A 16,568-nucleotide genomic window follows, 5' to 3' on the forward strand; every position below is an offset into this window, starting at 1 on the left:
TCAGTATTTTTTCTACCAAAAAAGAAAAGAAAGAAAAAAAGATTGATGCAAGATATTTTTCTATTTCTGCTGCTCAATTAGAAATGACTGGGCGTGACTGGTTTCCAGAAAAGCATCACCTGAATTTTACACGTGTTTAAGAGGTCTTAGGCTCAGTTCACAGCAATTAAAGTTTCTGGCATCCTCAGCTGCTTCTCAGCATCTTGGCTGCTCTCTCGGTCTGATTTGCCGCTCCGTGTGCTCTCCTGCATTCAGCTGGTCTCACATCTGTGGGCTCCTGTCGAATCTCCACAAAGCCGTAATGCTGGCTTAGCTTTGGGATTGAGTTAAAAGCCTGAGCCTAGCTGGGCTGTGGGGAGCGAGCGATGCTCGCAGGCAAGGCACGGCCGCCCAGCCCTGGGGAAGCACCGTAACCGCTCCGCCAGCACTTTTGGAGAAACAATAAATACGTAAAATAAAATAGACTTTGGTACAGTCAAAATACGTGGTAGTAGGAAAATAAAACTCTTCTCTCAGAGCCAGCAGCTCAACAAGGGCTGGCTTGTCTTCGGGCTGTGTTGCTCTGTGTAAGAATAACTCTTCCACACGCCGGCGTCTGCCGCCAGCGAGAGCGATGGACTGGCAAAGAAATTTGCCATGCCCGGCTGTAACCAAACGTTTCGTTTGTATTTCATTTTGAAGAATGACTGACGCCTTGTGGAAAGCGCTGAAAATATCTGGCTTTTAAAGACCTTTTGCCTGGGGGCTGCGGGTGGATGGGGAGTCACACGGATGCCATTAGTGCAGTCTGAGCAGCTGCGTGGCTCGAGTGTTTTCTTCCCCTCTCTGAATATGTCAGATGTGTGACACGGGTGGTCTCAACAGTCTGAGGCTTAAAAAAACCCAACCAAACGTGCTTGAGTGCTGCCATCTCATTTTCTACTTCTCCTCTTTGCAGTACACTGACGGGGAGGGAGAAGGTGACACCTACTACTACGAGTACCCCTACTACGAAGATGTTGACGAAGCTGTAAAGCCAGAAGCAACCCCCACCAAACCCAGCGCTCCCCAGGTGGCTGCTGGAGAGAGACCTGAAACCAAGCAGGTACCGACGCTGGCTCCTGGCAAAGTTGGGGCTGATAAAGTAGCACCTTTATAGAGGGGAAGAGGAGGAGGATGCAGAATTTTGTTTTTATTTCTCTGATCCTGGCGTTTTGTTTCTGCAATAGGACTATCCTGCTCCCACGTTGTCACCTGACACGGAGGACCCCAGCAAGCCACCGAAGGGGGATGATGCGGTGGATGATCCTCTCGTGGATGAGTACAACTATGAAACCATTAACGAGGAATACTTCACGCCTCTGCCCTATGAAGACGTCAACTACAACGAAGAAGTAGACCCCCAGGGCGGACTCACTGAAAACGCGGTGGAAGCTGAACTCCCCACAAGTACCGTCATCACCTACAATGAGACCGATGTAATTTTAAAGGATTTTTCTTTTTCCTTTCATTTTGTTTTTTTTATTAATTCTAGTATTTCATAGCCTTAAGAGCAAACGAGATGTGATTATTCATACGGTGAATCTGTAAGTAGTTTGTTGGAAGAGGAAGTTTCTTGTAAATTATTTGCACTCCAGATATTTCAGGGTGTGTGGAACAGAGATATTTAGAATTTGGTTGAGGATTATTCCCCTGGAAAAATCTGTTCATGTTGACATCTGCATTTCCCTGTGTGAAGACAAAAAGAAAAATGAGGATTGGTGTTAAAATCTGAGTAAAACCATTATTTCAAAGCTATTAATATGTATTTCAAGGTCCTTTTTTCATTTTATCATTCCTACAGAATAGCATCTTTATGTTTTTTTCAGATTGACATTTTTAAAAAAACCCAACCTTTCAGTGCTGGACCAAACCTTTGATTTCAAACTGTGTTCACCCAGAGAGAGCCCCTTCATTTTATGCACAGCTCTGCTCAAAGATGAGATCAGTCTAGATCCCAGAACTGACGTTTCTGTTGGAACAATTCATGTTTTCAGTTATCCATACGTTAACATGCTTCAGCTGAAAAATGTTGTACTTGAGACTCCTTTATCCTTAAGACTTGCCCCATTCTTGCCTTTTCTATTGGTGCTCCAATAGATGAGCGTTGGTCTCATCCTTAGATGAGACTGAGATAACCTGCCATGACACTGCGTGCTCGGAGCTCACTGTGCAAGGAAATAGTTTTGCTAGATGAGGCAAACCCTTCATTATCCAGGAGCCATCAGCAAGGGCTGTTGATAGTGGGATAACGTTTCCTAGGAGGTAGGATGGGATTTGGCAGAGTTTTCTCCTTCTCAGATGGAGAGGAATTAGTTAATCAAAATGCAAGGCTTTCCATGAGGTGCTGGAGGGTGGCAAAAGAGACAGCGAAAGTTGGCCAACGTGTCTAGAGTTGGATCTGGAAGCTTGAATGAGAAGGTGTCGGGGGAAATGTCCAAGTAAAGAGCTGAGCAGCTGGAGCGAGGCGGGAGGGGAGCCAGCTGCCTTGAGGGCTGGTGGCACGGTGGGGACCGAGTCCAGCCAACCGGGGATAAAAGAGATGTGGTGGAGGAAGAGGTTGCTCAGCCCGAAACGATACACAGAGAGAAAGAGAAAAGGCTCCAGCGTATTGAGGAAGTGAGCGCCAACCTGAGGGAGCCCACGGATGGGAAACGTTTCTGTTTCCTGACAAAGAGCCAGAAATCTTTGGCCAAGCTTGGACTTTCTAATAGAGAGGAATTAAAGATTGGACAGCGTGACCTTAAAAAAAAAAAAATGTTGGAAAAGGAAATAAGAGGCTCAAGGGCCACTTTAGCTGTCAGGCAAAGGAAATGGAAGAGGAGGAAAGTGCAGGTAGGGAAACACACGGTGAAGCTTTTCTGCATGAAAGCTCAGCCCCCTCTCAGCCAAGTGTCTCACGGGGAGGGGGTGGAGGCTGTCCCCCTCCAGTAGCTGTGGAGCCCTGCCGGTTGTGGGACCCGACAGGATAACGTTGGTCTAGTGCAGGTTGGTTGTTTTTAGCATCCCTTCACACAGCCCTGCCGCAAGGGCGGGACGTGGCCGTCGCTGCTGAACTTCACCTGCCTGTGGTTGGGGAAGAATTCCTAATTCCTACAAGGGGTTTTGGAGCTGTCCCAGAGTTGGGTTTCATTACGGCTAATAACAGTGATAAATGCCAGCGAAGCAGTTCCAAGGTGCAGTAGGCAGCAATACCCCTGTGAACCAGGGGAGCTGGGGACGGATCCGTTGTGTTCATTGCCTGCCACTCATCGGGCAGTTGGCTTTACTTGTCCAGATGCACAACCCAGGGCTTCATACATGCATCATGTTCTCTAAAGGGAAATCTAAAAGATGATCTAAATGAAGCTGTTATCACAACTTTTTGCACACCGATTTTTTTGGACCTCCCCTTTTCTTTGTGGACTGTTTTCTCATTCAGGTTGTCTCACAGCATTGTTGAGGAGATTATTTTTAGACTTTTTTTTTGTTTTTTTTTCTCCAAAGCACCAGCAAATCTTAGCATGGAGAACTACCTACCCGGCTATTCAAAATACATCTTTCCGTGCAAATTGACTTGGGGACCTTAATAAAAATATCGAACCAGACATTTCTGACGTTCATTTCAAGACGTGCAATTTGAAAACACCTTGTTATGTTATCCCCAAAAGCTTTATACCAAGATAAACAGGTTTTAAGGTTTCAAAGTGCAGTGAGATAGAAGATTTTGAGCAGGATTAAAGACGTGTGTGACAGCACTGGATCCATTTGAAGAGTACAAAGGAAAAACAACGCTAACTTTTCCAGGTTTTCTAATTGAGTGATTGCCAGGCTGTAGTTTCTGCAAAGACCAGTTGGTATTTGTTGAGGTAAAAGCAGCAAAGTGATGATTGCCTTAGCACTAGGCTTATTCTTATTTTAAAACCTCTTGCATTTAAATACAGATGCTCATGCTTATGGGTGCTGAGCAGGGCTGGCACAGAAACAAAGTCTGCAAGTACTGGTGGCATTTAGGTGATTTTTGAGTTCATAGCAGTGAGGAGATAATTTCTCTGGGAAACGCTGGAAAGAATTCAATTTTATGGACCGTTTTGATCATTACCTGGATGAGAAAGAAACAAAAAAAATATTATCTGCACATATTCTTCTTTACCATGCTGTTCAGGCTACAGGATGCCAAGAGACTGTTGCCTGCCAGGCTGCAGAAAGCACAGGGTATGGAGAAAAACAAGGAAATTCTGATACTTGTCTAGATGCCTGTGCTTGTGGTCCATAACATCTGTTGCTGTAAGGATTCAGAAAGGATTCAGGGATTAACATGTCAGATTTGTAAAAAATTTCTGTGCTTGCTCTTTGGACAAGCACAGTAGGAACTTGAAACCCAAACTAAACAAACAGGAGATTTTTGTAGAAGCGAACTTGGATTTTTCCACGTTTCCTCCTGTAATTGGTTACTCATAGGGACACCTTTTGGGTTTGATGTGTGTTGTAAACACGTGGCTGGATGTGTGACTTTTTACACTTAATAATCCAGTGTCTCTGATACTGAGGCTGTGAGAAATGAGTTGGGCTTGGAGTCTGAAACTTCCATTCCCTGATTCTTTAGTCCTTTAGTGTTTGTGAGATCCTCCTGATGTGAGCTGTTGCTCTGTGTTGTGTTCTGTTTTCCTCACTCAAACTTTTACACTCACGGTTATTTCAGGGCTTGACAGAAAAAGGCTGGGGAAAGCCAGGGAATATGATTTGAAGTAAAGATCCTCCCATCCTTCTTGCGTGCCACTGGAGAAGACCCTTAGAGGTCACTGGGGACCTTAAGTCCACAAGTTAACTCTTTTTATGCCTTTTATTTGCAAGTATTATTATAAAGCATCCTCACTTTACAAAAACCACAGTCTCCTCTTTATATTTCCAACCTGTGCATCCTAGAGAGATTCTCAGCCTGACGTCTTCTTGCTCTTTTACTTCTAGGCTGCTCAAGGAGGAGAAGATCTGGATAAAGATTTCACCGAGGAAACGATAAAAGAATATGATGGGAACTATTACGACAGCTATTACGACCGAACAGTCTCTCCTGACATCGGCCCCGGCATGCCTGCTAACCAGGACACCATCTACGAAGGGGTAAGAGAGTTAATTTTCCATCGAGGTTAAGCCCGGTTCGTAATATTTGACTTCCCATGATCTATAGCGTAGAGGTGAGCAACACAGAACCCAGTGAGAGCATCTTCACTGGGATCCATCCACCTGTCGTGAGTGTGTTTCGCACGAGGAGGAGGAAGAGGAGGAGGTGCCCCGTTCATTTTCTGCACAAACATCAGTGGTCCTTTCATGGGAGAAGTTGTCCCTGGATCTCCAGCTCCTGCTCGGCGTGGCAGTGTCTTCTCTGACTTTGTGTTTCCCTTGTGTGCTGCAGATCGGTGGCCCCCGGGGTGAGAAAGGACAGAAAGGGGAGCCTGCCATTATTGAGCCGGTAAGGACCAGCTGGGGTTTTGGTGGGTGGTTTTTTTTCTTTTCCCCTCAAGAAAAAGGATCCAAGGCGTGTGTTTGGTACATCTTGATGCTCTCAGTGGTACTGCTGGGAGGAAAATTTCCCGTGGAAGAATTATTTGGTTCATTTAAAACCCTTTAATGTAAAATACTGTCATTTTTTAAAAAAACCCCAAACAAACAAAGCTTCAAGAAGCAGCCTAAATTATGAAGGAAGTGCAAAATTTCCTGTGAAATCTCTCATTTACCAGAATAAAGCTTAGGCCTTTTGAAATTGAAGCTTTAGGCAGAGGACTTGTCTTCCTCTCCAGGGGTTTCAAAGCGCCCCCAGCTCAGCAGCAAGACCCTCTCCCCAAGGCGCCTGCAGCTGGTGGCCAGGTCATATCCTGACCTGAACTTGCAGCTTGGGGCCGGCTTTAATTGTGCAACTAATGGGTTCATCTCTGTGGAAATAAAAGGGTTCTCCCTGCACACAGCTGTGGGAGGAGAGAGGTTTGCTCCTGTGCCTGCTCCAGGCTCCCACCAGCTTTCCAGAGAAACCTTGTCTTGTGCCAGGAGTGGAACCTGGTGTGAATCCTTCTTTGCAGTTCTGCCCTGGCCTGTTTCTAAGGTTGTTTCTCTTCTTAAAGAACGGTTATAAACTGCCTGTACCTTTTGCAGCCTGTAAAAACATGGGTGCCCAGCTGAGCACCCGCTGAGGTGAGGATGGAGCTGGTCCCCAGCTGCCGCCGCGATGGGGACGGCTGGTGTTTGCTCAGAGGTGCCCCTTGAGCAGAGCAAGAGGACATTGGTCGATGTCCGTGTGTCTGTCCCTTGTTGGGTGTCAGGATGCTGAGGTCTCCCCGGGCTGGCGATGGGACTCCGGCTCCTTGCAACCACCTCCCCTGAGCCTCGTCCCCGAAGGGCCGAGCCTGCGCTCGCTGTGTGCCAACCACTCAATTAATTTTGCTTGGCAGAGGGCCAGCGGGGTGCCCAGCGTCGTGGTGGCACTTCCCATCGCTCAGAGGCCGTTATTTTTTTTTCATTCTTCCTCCCTTCTTTGCCTGATGCTTTTGCAGATAGTGGTGGTGGTGGTGGGGAGAAGCTGGGATGCAGCAGCGGAGCTCAAAAACCCGAGCAAATGCCTTACACAAACCTTTCCTTCCTTCTCTTCCTTTCTGGGTCTCGCTCTCACTCTGCAAACAAAAGGAGGAACAAGCGATTTGCTTATGGGAGGTGTGGGAAGGGTGGGGGGCAGCTGAACCCCACGAAGATAAAGGCAGAAACTCAGCCTCGACCTGCCCAGAACCAATCTGAAACGCTACAGAGCGAACAAACTAGTTAAGTTTAATCATCCAGAAAGAATTTGGCTGCCTTCGCTGTTTCAAAACACTAGAGCACGTATCGCTTTTGCCAGAAAGTAAACAGGACCAAATGCTGCTTTTTCCCTCTCTGTGCAGTTTCTCTCCAGCCGAGAGAAATTCAGATTTGCTGCACTCTTTAGCTCTTTTTTTTTTTTTTTTTCCATGGGAGCTGCAGCAGAGCGGGACTAAAAACTAAACTAAATTGGATTCTGCTGGGTTTTCTCTCCTCTCCATCCATCCCGCCTGTCCTTCAATCCTTGCTCTGTGCTGACGCTCGCTGGAGGCTGCGGGGAGCGCAGGGCGAGGGGGGCTGCACCGGGGAATAGGGGGGACATCCCCCACGAGACCTCGCTGCATCCCAGCTCTGGGGGCTCCAGTCACCTCCTTAAACCTCTCAGTCCTTCGAGGCGAGGACCCTGCTGCTCACTCCTGCCTTTGGAGAGGGTTTGAGCAGCCTTTCCGTGTGTTGCAGCCCTCCTTAGGGCTGTTTCGGTGACACTTTTGGGTGGCATCTGGGTGCTGGTTGAGTGAAATCACAGAATCACGCCCTGTTTTCCCCTGGGACAGTCCCAAATCCACAGTTTGCTTGCTGTTCCCAAAGCAATCGCCTTGGTGGCATTCTCCCACTGGTCCTGGTCCCAAAACCCTCCCACGTTTCCCTCGCTCCTGTTGATGAGCAGTCGAATAAACAGCAGAGATTTCTTGCTGAGGAGAATCTCCAGATGTCCCTGCAGCTAGAGCTCAACATAAACCAACAGATAAATATGGGAAGATGCCAAGGATGTTTGCATTGCAAATTGGCTAATTAGCCCAGACTCTTTACCCGTGCGGAGGAAGCCTCTTTCCCCGTGCGGAGGAGCGTCCCGAGGCTCTGCAGCCAGCCATGGGAAGCAGAGCTTTGGTGCTGTGCATGCTCAGACCGTTGTAATGCTGACCCCCAGCAGCCTAAAAATGTCCTAAAATGTCCAAAAGTGAACCTATGGGGATGTGGCTCTCTACATCAGCTTGGAGACAATGACTTGTTTGTGTTTTGGAGCCTGCCGTTCCCAAATACACCAGCGTTTGTCTCAACAGTGATGGGGTATCCATATGGGGAAAGGTTTGCTGGGACCTCTGGGATTTGCTCATTGTGTGTCTGAAGGAAGAGCCAGGGCTTAGTGGATGTCCTGGGGGACACCTTCTTCATCCAGCATAGCTTGTCTCTTCTTGTTAGCTTCCAAGAGCAAAGAGCTCATACTTGGTGCAGGTTGGAGGAACGTCAAGTAGGTTTCACTCCAAATTCCCACCCAGAAGAGAGCAGTGAAATTGCTGTTAAAATGGACGTGGGGCAAAGTCCGTGACCTAAATCCTTTAGTGGTGAAGAACAACTGCACAAGGTGCTTCTGAGATGAAAGGGGCAGAAATTTCCCCCTAACACACTCAAACGAAGCAGAAACCAGTTTTTAAACAAGGTGGTAACGAGTCATAAGGACACTGGGAAAGACAGACAATAGTGTTTAACTGTGCATTAGTGGTGCAAGAAGCCTGCTTCCCACTAACGGAAGCAAGGATGGCTCATGGCAGCATGTTTTACCCTATTTTTTTGCTCCTCTCTGGGCTTGGAGACTGTGACTGTTGGGGCAGGGATGCCTGGGTTTTCCTCTAGATGTTTCAGATCCGTTCAGGTCAGCAATCTCTGCTGCCGCGGGGTCGTCTGAGGCTTTTGGCACCAGAGCCTCAGCCTAGGAGACCGGCCAAGGATCACCCGAGACCAGTCCCTTCCCTTGCTTCCTCCCACATGAGCCAACTGCTTATCTACAGACTTTTTTTATGGGCGGATTTCATCAGGAGAGATGCCTGTATTTGCCACAGATGAGCTGGCGAGCACTGGGACTGCTTTGGCTTGACCTGGGAGCTACTGGAGGCACAGTCACTGGTCCAGAGATAAAAGGGGGGTGGTGGCCATGGGACTCTTCCCAACAGATTGTCCTGATGCCTACTGGAAAAGCATTTCTCAGGTTTATTGGGAAGTTTCTTTCCTGCCTTTTACATACTCATGAGGATTTTTAAAAAAAAAAAGAAAGAGCTCAATTCTACTGAGCACACGGTAGAACTGATTTAAAGTTATGACAAAATATTTAGATTAAAACGAATGGAATAACATTATTCTAGCATTTTGCCCACACAGTGATTTCCTAGGTACACAGAGTAAATCACAGCATGCAGCCTGTTGGGAAAGTAATTTGAAAAAAAAATAATAATAAAACCTTGCAATTTGATTAACTTTTTTTTTTTTGGAAGCTGCTTGGATCTAGAAACAGCTTTTTTTTCCTGAAGAGGAGCAGTTCTGCTCCAGCATCATTGAGGCTGAACATGGCCCAGGATTTGCCCTTTGCCCAGTCATGAGCTCAGGGAGAAGGGCTGTGGTTCGGAGGGTGACGCCGTGCCAGGGAGAGGGTAGTCTCAGTGCTGGGGTAAGGGGCTGGTTTGCTGTACCTCCTGTGAGTCAAATAGACAACAAATAGGCAAAAAAAAAAAAAAAATGGGCAGTGTCTCTTGTGCCTTCAGCAATGGGGACACAGAAGATGTCATCCAGAGAAAGTGGAAACCCTTCAGCTCTGGGATGCCTGGGCTGAGCAGCAGGATCTGAAATGTTTGAGAACAGATAAAGCTTTGCAGCTCTGCAGTCAAAGGGACTCTGAGGATGTGCTTTGCTAATTGTTTTTTTCCTTCTTCCCCTTGCTTAGGGCATGCTGGTGGAAGGCCCTCCTGGACCCGAAGGCCCGGCAGTAAGTGCCACTTTTCACTTTTCTGCGCCTTTCATGGAAGGGTGCGCGCAGCTCCGGGGTGCTGGATGCACGTGGAGGGCTCAGCACCCAAATCTGCTGGGCTCTGTTGCTTCCATATGCCACACATATGTACAGAGCGCTTCGGGGTTGATTTTCTCATGCAAAAACAAACAGAAAGCTCTAATTCTTTTTCTGCTCGTTATACAAATGTTACAAATAATAACATGATTTGCTTTAGTGAGTTATTTTTTCCCTTTTCCTTTCTACATTAGGGTCTTCCAGGACCTCCAGGACCAACTGGACCTGTGGGCTTAATGGGTGATCCTGGTGAGAGAGTGAGTACCCATGTTTTTCTCCTCTTTGGCTGAAACCTCTGGTCATTTTACGTGTGCAGAGTGGGACTGTGGTGTGTCACTGGAGCCCTGAGATACTGCTTATGCTAGAATAGCAATCTTCTCTGATTCAGCCCCAAAAGGAGCTCATGGTAGGGTACAGGGCAGACCTTTGCACCCAGGAGCAAAGGGTCGAGGAACAGTCATGCTGGTCAAATGGATTAAACAGTTTTCTCCAGGTTAAAACCAAGAGTAAGGCTGACAAACCCTCTGCTCTTTGTTTGGTCCCTTTGGCACGTTCTGGTGTGGGAACTGGCCTGTGGCACTGGGAAAACACACAAAATAACTGCTAGTGCAGTAAAATGAAGCTCAGCCACGATTCTGCATCCTCATTCCAACTGGTGTCACGAGTCCTGGCAGAGAGGTTTGGGTTTTGATTGGGTCCAGGGTGATCCCAGGGTCATGCCAAGCAGCCCTGCTATGGGTCCTTCCTTCTGCCCGTTTTGTGTCCCAGACTGGTGTCACAGGAAAGGGGACTTTTGTGCAGCATCTCGCCTTGGCTGTGGATGCTTTATGGGTCTGCGCCAGCAAGCGCTGGAGACTGATTTGTGTACTTCAGCCACGCAGTAACTCAGGTTTTGCAAGTTTAGTTTTGATGTTACTTTAAATCAGTTTTGTGGCAGCTACTGCTTGCTAAACTGCTGCCTGCAAGAAACCTCCAGCTTCGGGGTGTCTCATCGAAGGCAGCTCCTCCCGTGCGCTTTTTTGGTGGACTGTGACCCCTAATCCCATTTTCAGCACCACGTATGTATTCATTATTGCTGTGTCCTCACCTGGGATCAGGAATGACTTGCAGCTGAGCCGCTCACCCATGGTTTGAGCCAATTTTCTCTGCCAGGTGGAGGCAGCCAGGCAGCAGCTACCCGTGCACAGCTGCCTGGGCAGACGGGGACCAGTCCTGCACCCAGGGGCAATTTTGGCCTCAGATTCAGCATAGCACAGTCAGGCACAGAGGCTGAGGTGGAATCAAACTCAGATGCCAGAGCTGCTTGGTTTGAGTCTGAAACTAGAGGGAGCGCACACGGTGCTCTAGAGCAACATGGGTTTGGGTGATGGAGCACCCAAAATAGAGGCTGCGTTGGCAGAAAAGCGGTTCCTGTCTCGATGCAGCCCAGCGGAACGGCGTGCGGGGCTGCAGGTCGCAGCAGTCGTCTCGCGTGAGTAGCTTCATTGATTTCAGCAGGGCAAGACCAAATGGAGCTTGGAGCTTGACACCGTTTCGGTGCCTTGGTGCATCTTGACATTACGTGTGGTCAGATGTGCTTTCAGAGTAGCTTCTGGTGGACTGCTGATGTGCTGCTGATGAATGGGGCTCCCGGCAGCCACAATGCCAGCCTCCACCTGTGGCTTTTCGTGGGCCGTGGCCTGAGGCATCCTGACAGTCCCGTGAGCAAAAAAGGGGAAAAAAAAGGTGAATTTCTGAAAGCGGGCTTGGCTGGAGGTCTGTTTTTCCAGGGTTTCTCCTGGAAAGCACAGGAGGGAGGAGAAGAGCAGCGATGCGGATCGCAGGAGATGCGCCCGAACACGTCGCATCCCGCTGCTGTCGGTGCTGTCGCCCAGCGAATGCAGAATGCCTTCCCGAGGAAGGGAGCACTTACCAGCAAACACTTCCCTAATCTGATTGCTGAGGTCCTGAGAAGGTTTTTCTGGCAGATAAGGCAGCCCCTGGCAGGCTCACGTGTACCGCAGCATCCTGCACACACCCGGTGGTTGGTTTCAGATAGAGAACCGCATCCCCTTTTCCTCCTGGGTGCCTGCGAAGGATAAGCTGGGGTAGCCCAGGCTCTCTGTGTTTGCAGGACTTCTGGTGGATTTTAGTCAAATTCTGCATGGACAAGGTGGGCCCTGTATTTTTTTTTAGATTAAGGCCCTTCAGTGTCGTCTTGGTCTCTGGGGACTCGGCTGGGGGCTGCTGACCTGCTGGTTTCTGCACTCCAGCCTTGCTGTGAAGATCCCCACCTCATTTACACTCTTGCTGTATTTATTGGTTTTTGATGGAACAGTAATAACGTTTCTTGTGGTTGTGACATGTTTGAGAAGGAGAGGCCCTGGCTATGCTCCATCGATCGGTGCCTGCAAGCTCAGAAAGTCAATACAAAGCTGCGGGCTCAGCCCATAGCCCAGAGCCAGGGTCACTGCTCAGAGAGGTTGTCTTAACCCTTGAGATACCATGGGTTACGTTCTTCCTGCACTGCTCGGGCAGAAATACCAAAGGGGAGGGCTCTGTGTCCTTGAGTGTTGGACTTAGATGACGGCCGAGCTGGGCAAGGTCCCAGCGGCGTTTTGCATCTTGCAGAGGAGCTGTGTGGCTTCATCAGGTCCTTGGTGGGTCTTCATCCTGCACGGGTGCTGCATATTGCTTAGATTTTTCTTCCTCTCCACTTGTTTTGCTGCTTCTGTTCCAAAGGATTCAATTGCCTGGCAGGATGGATGCTGACCCTGATGACGAAGGAATCTATTTCTGCCGTTTGTCCAGGCAGATGCAGATGTTTGCTGGCCAGGCTCCTCGTGAACGGCCGTGCAAAGCCAATCAGCAGCAGACACACTGTCCCCAATGATGCTGCTCCACACCCTGAAATGAAAAGCATAATTTGCATTCTAGCACAGACGGCACATCCTGCTTTTCTGAGTGTCCAGAACAGAATGTAATACAACATATTGTGCATAGAGAAGTGATGAACTTGCAGAGCCAGCAACTGCAACTGTATTGAAAATACTCCTTTTCAATTAGAGCAGCTCCTCTTTTAATTTGTTTATTATTAACTCTCCACATAGCTCATGAATTTACATGACACTTATATGTGTACAGTGAGGAACGTTTCCTCCGCCTGCGTCTGATGGAAAGACTTTTTATTTGCAATCAGGCAGGTGCACTGAATTAATATACCAACAATATTCAGCTATGTTAATATTGGCCAACACTCATTTAGCTCCGTTTTATTCATCATGTCAGTTTGTTCGTTTATCCCAGTTATTTTGCAGCGCGAGGAAGAGCTTGCGTCACCGGCAGAGCTGCAGAGCAGCCTGTTTGTGGGAGGTTCCGGAGGACTCGTCTAGGGGGCGAGGGTGGTTTGGGATGGCTTAGGAATGTTTCTTCGAGCAGTGGGAAGAAGGAAATACAGCACGAGAGAGCTATTTCATGGGTGCTCCGGATTGGAGTGAAGGAAGTGGGAAAATGTGCTCCTTTGAGCGAGATGAGCTGTAGCTTTAGAGCAAACTGCAGCTCTGTCTCCGGCCCCGCCGTGCGCTGGAAATCTGGGGTGTCTGGGTGCTCAGGGCTTGATGAGCCTGGTTTTGGGGAAGGCTGGTCGCAAAGCAGTGGCTCTGTCGTCCAAGCCTGTGCAGGCATTGCATCCCAATGGGCTTAGCCCCCCTGAGGATGGTTTTGCATCTCAGAGGTGTAACAGGGCTCTCAGATCCTCCTGGGGTTCTAAAAGGCTTGACATTTTCACAGTGTCCTGTCCCTCAGATAAGTGCTGCCTTACCTAGAAGACCCCAAATATTGCAGGAAACAGCTTCTGTTCCATAATTTTCTAAACGGGGCTGAAAATGGCAGAAAAATCATCCTAGAGAGAGACTTAAAGCGAATTTTGAGGGTCAATACTATGGGCTGCTGGGCACTGCTGCTGCTCGAGGAGCCTGAGCGCTAACACACCAAGGTATCAGTTTAAACATTCCCTTGAAATATTGCGTTAGTGTTCACGCTCAGCATGGCATTTTAGAGCACTGCACCAAATGAAAGTTGAAGTCCCCATCTCTGGCTGCTGTATATCAGCAAATCTCGATTTACATAACGAGTGACACAGATTTACACCAACAGCGAGTCTGGCGTGCTGCATTCCTTAAAGGCATTCATGAATTTAAATTTGCAAAGTGCTTTACAGGTTTGATTTTCCTCTGTGCAAGTGCCCCCTGCTACTCCACCCCACAAGGAGGAGACCTCACATACCCAACCTGAAACAAAAAGAAGCGTTTACGTATAAAAACATTTCATCCACATTTGTCAGGCAGAGTACACGTGGAGAGATAAACAAGCTCCTTCCTGTTCCATCATATGCAGGACTGGAGTTAAAGGAGCCGAGAGACATGGGAGAAGGTTTATTATATAAAATGAGCCTGGCCTAAATTATTTATTATGCTTCTGCTCCAACAGATGGGTCTGCCCTCTGCACCTTGTCGGCAGAGTCAGGGACTGGTGTCAGCCAGACTAAGTAAACACCATGAACGTAGCATCGTGAGCCCGTCTTGAAAAATGGATGGGCTGCTGTGCTATGCTGTGTCCCTTCAGCACTGAGGGACCTGCTGGCATTGTCGTTTTTGTTGTGGGGCTCAATTTTTGCTGATAAATCAGGAGCTGCAGGGCTGCGAGCAGAGTCATTACCGTGGGGCAGAGCTTGGCTCCTGCTGGGGAGGAGCTGATAGAGGTCCAGCCTGGCCGGGGTGATGTGTGGGCTGGGGGACTGGTGGCTTTCACCCCACCCATCCCGGTGCTAGGCTCTGACTGAGTGCTTGAAACTCAGACTTGGATGTTTTGGGTTCCTTTTTAAGAGGGAGATGATGAGGGAAATGCGAGGTAGAACGTGGTGCAGAGGGGGCAGAAGCAGCGGAGATGTGAGAGGTGAAAAGAGATGCGCCAAGACGTTACTGAGGGTGATGGGGCAAGGATTACACATCAGATTGGTTGGTTGGGTTTTTTTAATGTTCTGAGTTTTAGGGACTTTGCTACTTATTTCTCTTTCTCTTCTCCCTTTCCCACCATTATCCACGGCCCTTTGTCCGTGGGGTGTGCGTGCAACTTTCTAGGGCAAAATCTGCCTCTTCTGTGTCCCTGTAGCATGTCCACACACATCTGTGATTTGTGGCAGGGTTTTGATTTTACTTCTGGTGCCCGCACATGCTGGAGGACTTCAGGCAGGTTGAAAAGAGTGAGAAAACATCGACGTTTGTTGCTTGCCCTTCCAAGAGCTTTGGTTCTCCGGGGATGGATTTATTATTGCTGTTGACTGAATAGGGGAGTGTCCAAGTCCTCAAGCTGGAGCAGCTGACTAGGCTGTCCTATGTGTCTTGCCATGAGCACCAGGACTCCTCTTGGCATCCTGGGAGGTGATCAAAAAAATCCAGCTCTTTAGGCTGGTGTGAAAATTGCAAGGAAGCGTGCACATTGAGTAGTTGGGTGTCATCCTCATTTGCTGGATGGAGATGCAGATTTGGGTTAACTTGAGCTTTTTGCCAAGTACACGCTTGGGAATACAAATAATCTATGGGCTATCTTAGGAAAATTGGCCGTGTTTGATTATTTATAGCTTCATCAATAGATCTTTTACTGCATACTCATTTCTTTAGTACAAGTTAAAGATACTCAAGTGATGTTAATCAGCACAGCTCCAGTGAGATTCTCAGCGTTTTGCTGATTTACAGCCACTGACAGGATCACTTCGTTGTAGACGGAAGTAGCCTCGTAGGACTAAAAAAAGTCAGAAGAGAGAAAAATGGAATGACCCAGATGACTGAACATGTAGGAAATGTATTTATCTTTCCACATTTCTATCTCACTGACCTGAGTTATGAAGTTTCATTTCTTTTTTTAATAGATTTTAACAGACCCAACTTAACATTGATTCCATTAGCTTGGAACATTGTAAAGGCTTTTATTGCTTACTAAAAAATTCCATATGGCGGACCCTGGAAATACGGGGGCCAGGATGTAAGAAGAAGGAATTACTAAGAAAAATCGCGTGTACTTACTCACGTGCTTCCACAAAGTTTGCCAGAGTGTTGGGATGACTGTGTGCTCAGTGTCTGTCTAGAGAGGGAGCCTTTTGTATTGTGACATACGCCTTTACAGAAACAACAACTTATGTATGGATATAACTGAAATGATGCTCTAAAAGTTGATTTCTTCTCCTTGTAGGGACCACCTGGTCGCCCAGGTCTTCCAGGAGCGGATGGTTTACCAGGACCACCAGGGACGATGCTGATGTTGCCTGTAAGTATAAGCCTAACTGAAAAAAACACTTTTAAATCAGTTGGGCTTCTTGGCTTTGCTACTGTTTAGTGTCTATTCTTGCAGGAGTCTCCCACCTTTTTTATACCAAGGACATATTTTCCTTGGTAGAAAAGATGGATCCAGATGGTTCCCCTTGTAAATTTACTTTTTTGCAAAGCACTGTGACTTCTTCACTGCTCAAAAGCACAGGGCAGGTAGGTTAAAATTTCCAAAGGTGATGAATAAGCTGACGTGTTTCTGACTGGGCATGGTGTTGGACAGTGAAAATCATAAAGAAGCAACTGAGGACACCCCCAAAGGCCCAATTTCCAGGCAGAATCCTCCCTCCCACAGTGAGGAACCTCTAACAAAGCAGGTGCTGAAATTGTAATCACCTGAATGAAACAGTCTCTTTTGAGAACCATTTTAATTTGCATTGGGTTTTTTTTACTCCTACGTGAAGCTAGCATGTACCGATTCAGCCTTCTTGGTCCTGGGATGCTAAAGGAATGGTTCTATTTTGTGTCTGCTTTGATGTGAGGAAGCCCTAAGGAAAGCAGCTGCTGAAAATAAGCGGTTAGGTACCAAAGGGAAA

General features: G+C 47.8%; 1 protein-coding gene across 1 annotated transcript in view; it reads left to right on the forward strand.

The window, feature by feature from the left end:
• The window catches only part of LOC104274006 (collagen alpha-1(V) chain-like), a gene marked incomplete at its 5' end in the record, with an annotated part of 103,309 nt that overhangs the window by 26,597 nt on the left and 60,144 nt on the right, over positions 1-16,568 (forward strand). The window contains 7 exon segments of the mRNA XM_009869515.1: positions 938-1,084; positions 1,209-1,457; positions 4,966-5,118; positions 5,411-5,467; positions 9,554-9,595; positions 9,868-9,930; positions 15,899-15,973. Of these exon segments, the coding sequence (XP_009867817.1) occupies positions 938-1,084; positions 1,209-1,457; positions 4,966-5,118; positions 5,411-5,467; positions 9,554-9,595; positions 9,868-9,930; positions 15,899-15,973 (786 nt within the window).

This window comes from Apaloderma vittatum, unplaced genomic scaffold (assembly GCF_000703405.1).
Source record: "Apaloderma vittatum isolate BGI_N311 unplaced genomic scaffold, ASM70340v1 scaffold5925, whole genome shotgun sequence".
NCBI classification, from domain to species: Eukaryota; Metazoa; Chordata; class Aves; order Trogoniformes; family Trogonidae; genus Apaloderma; species Apaloderma vittatum.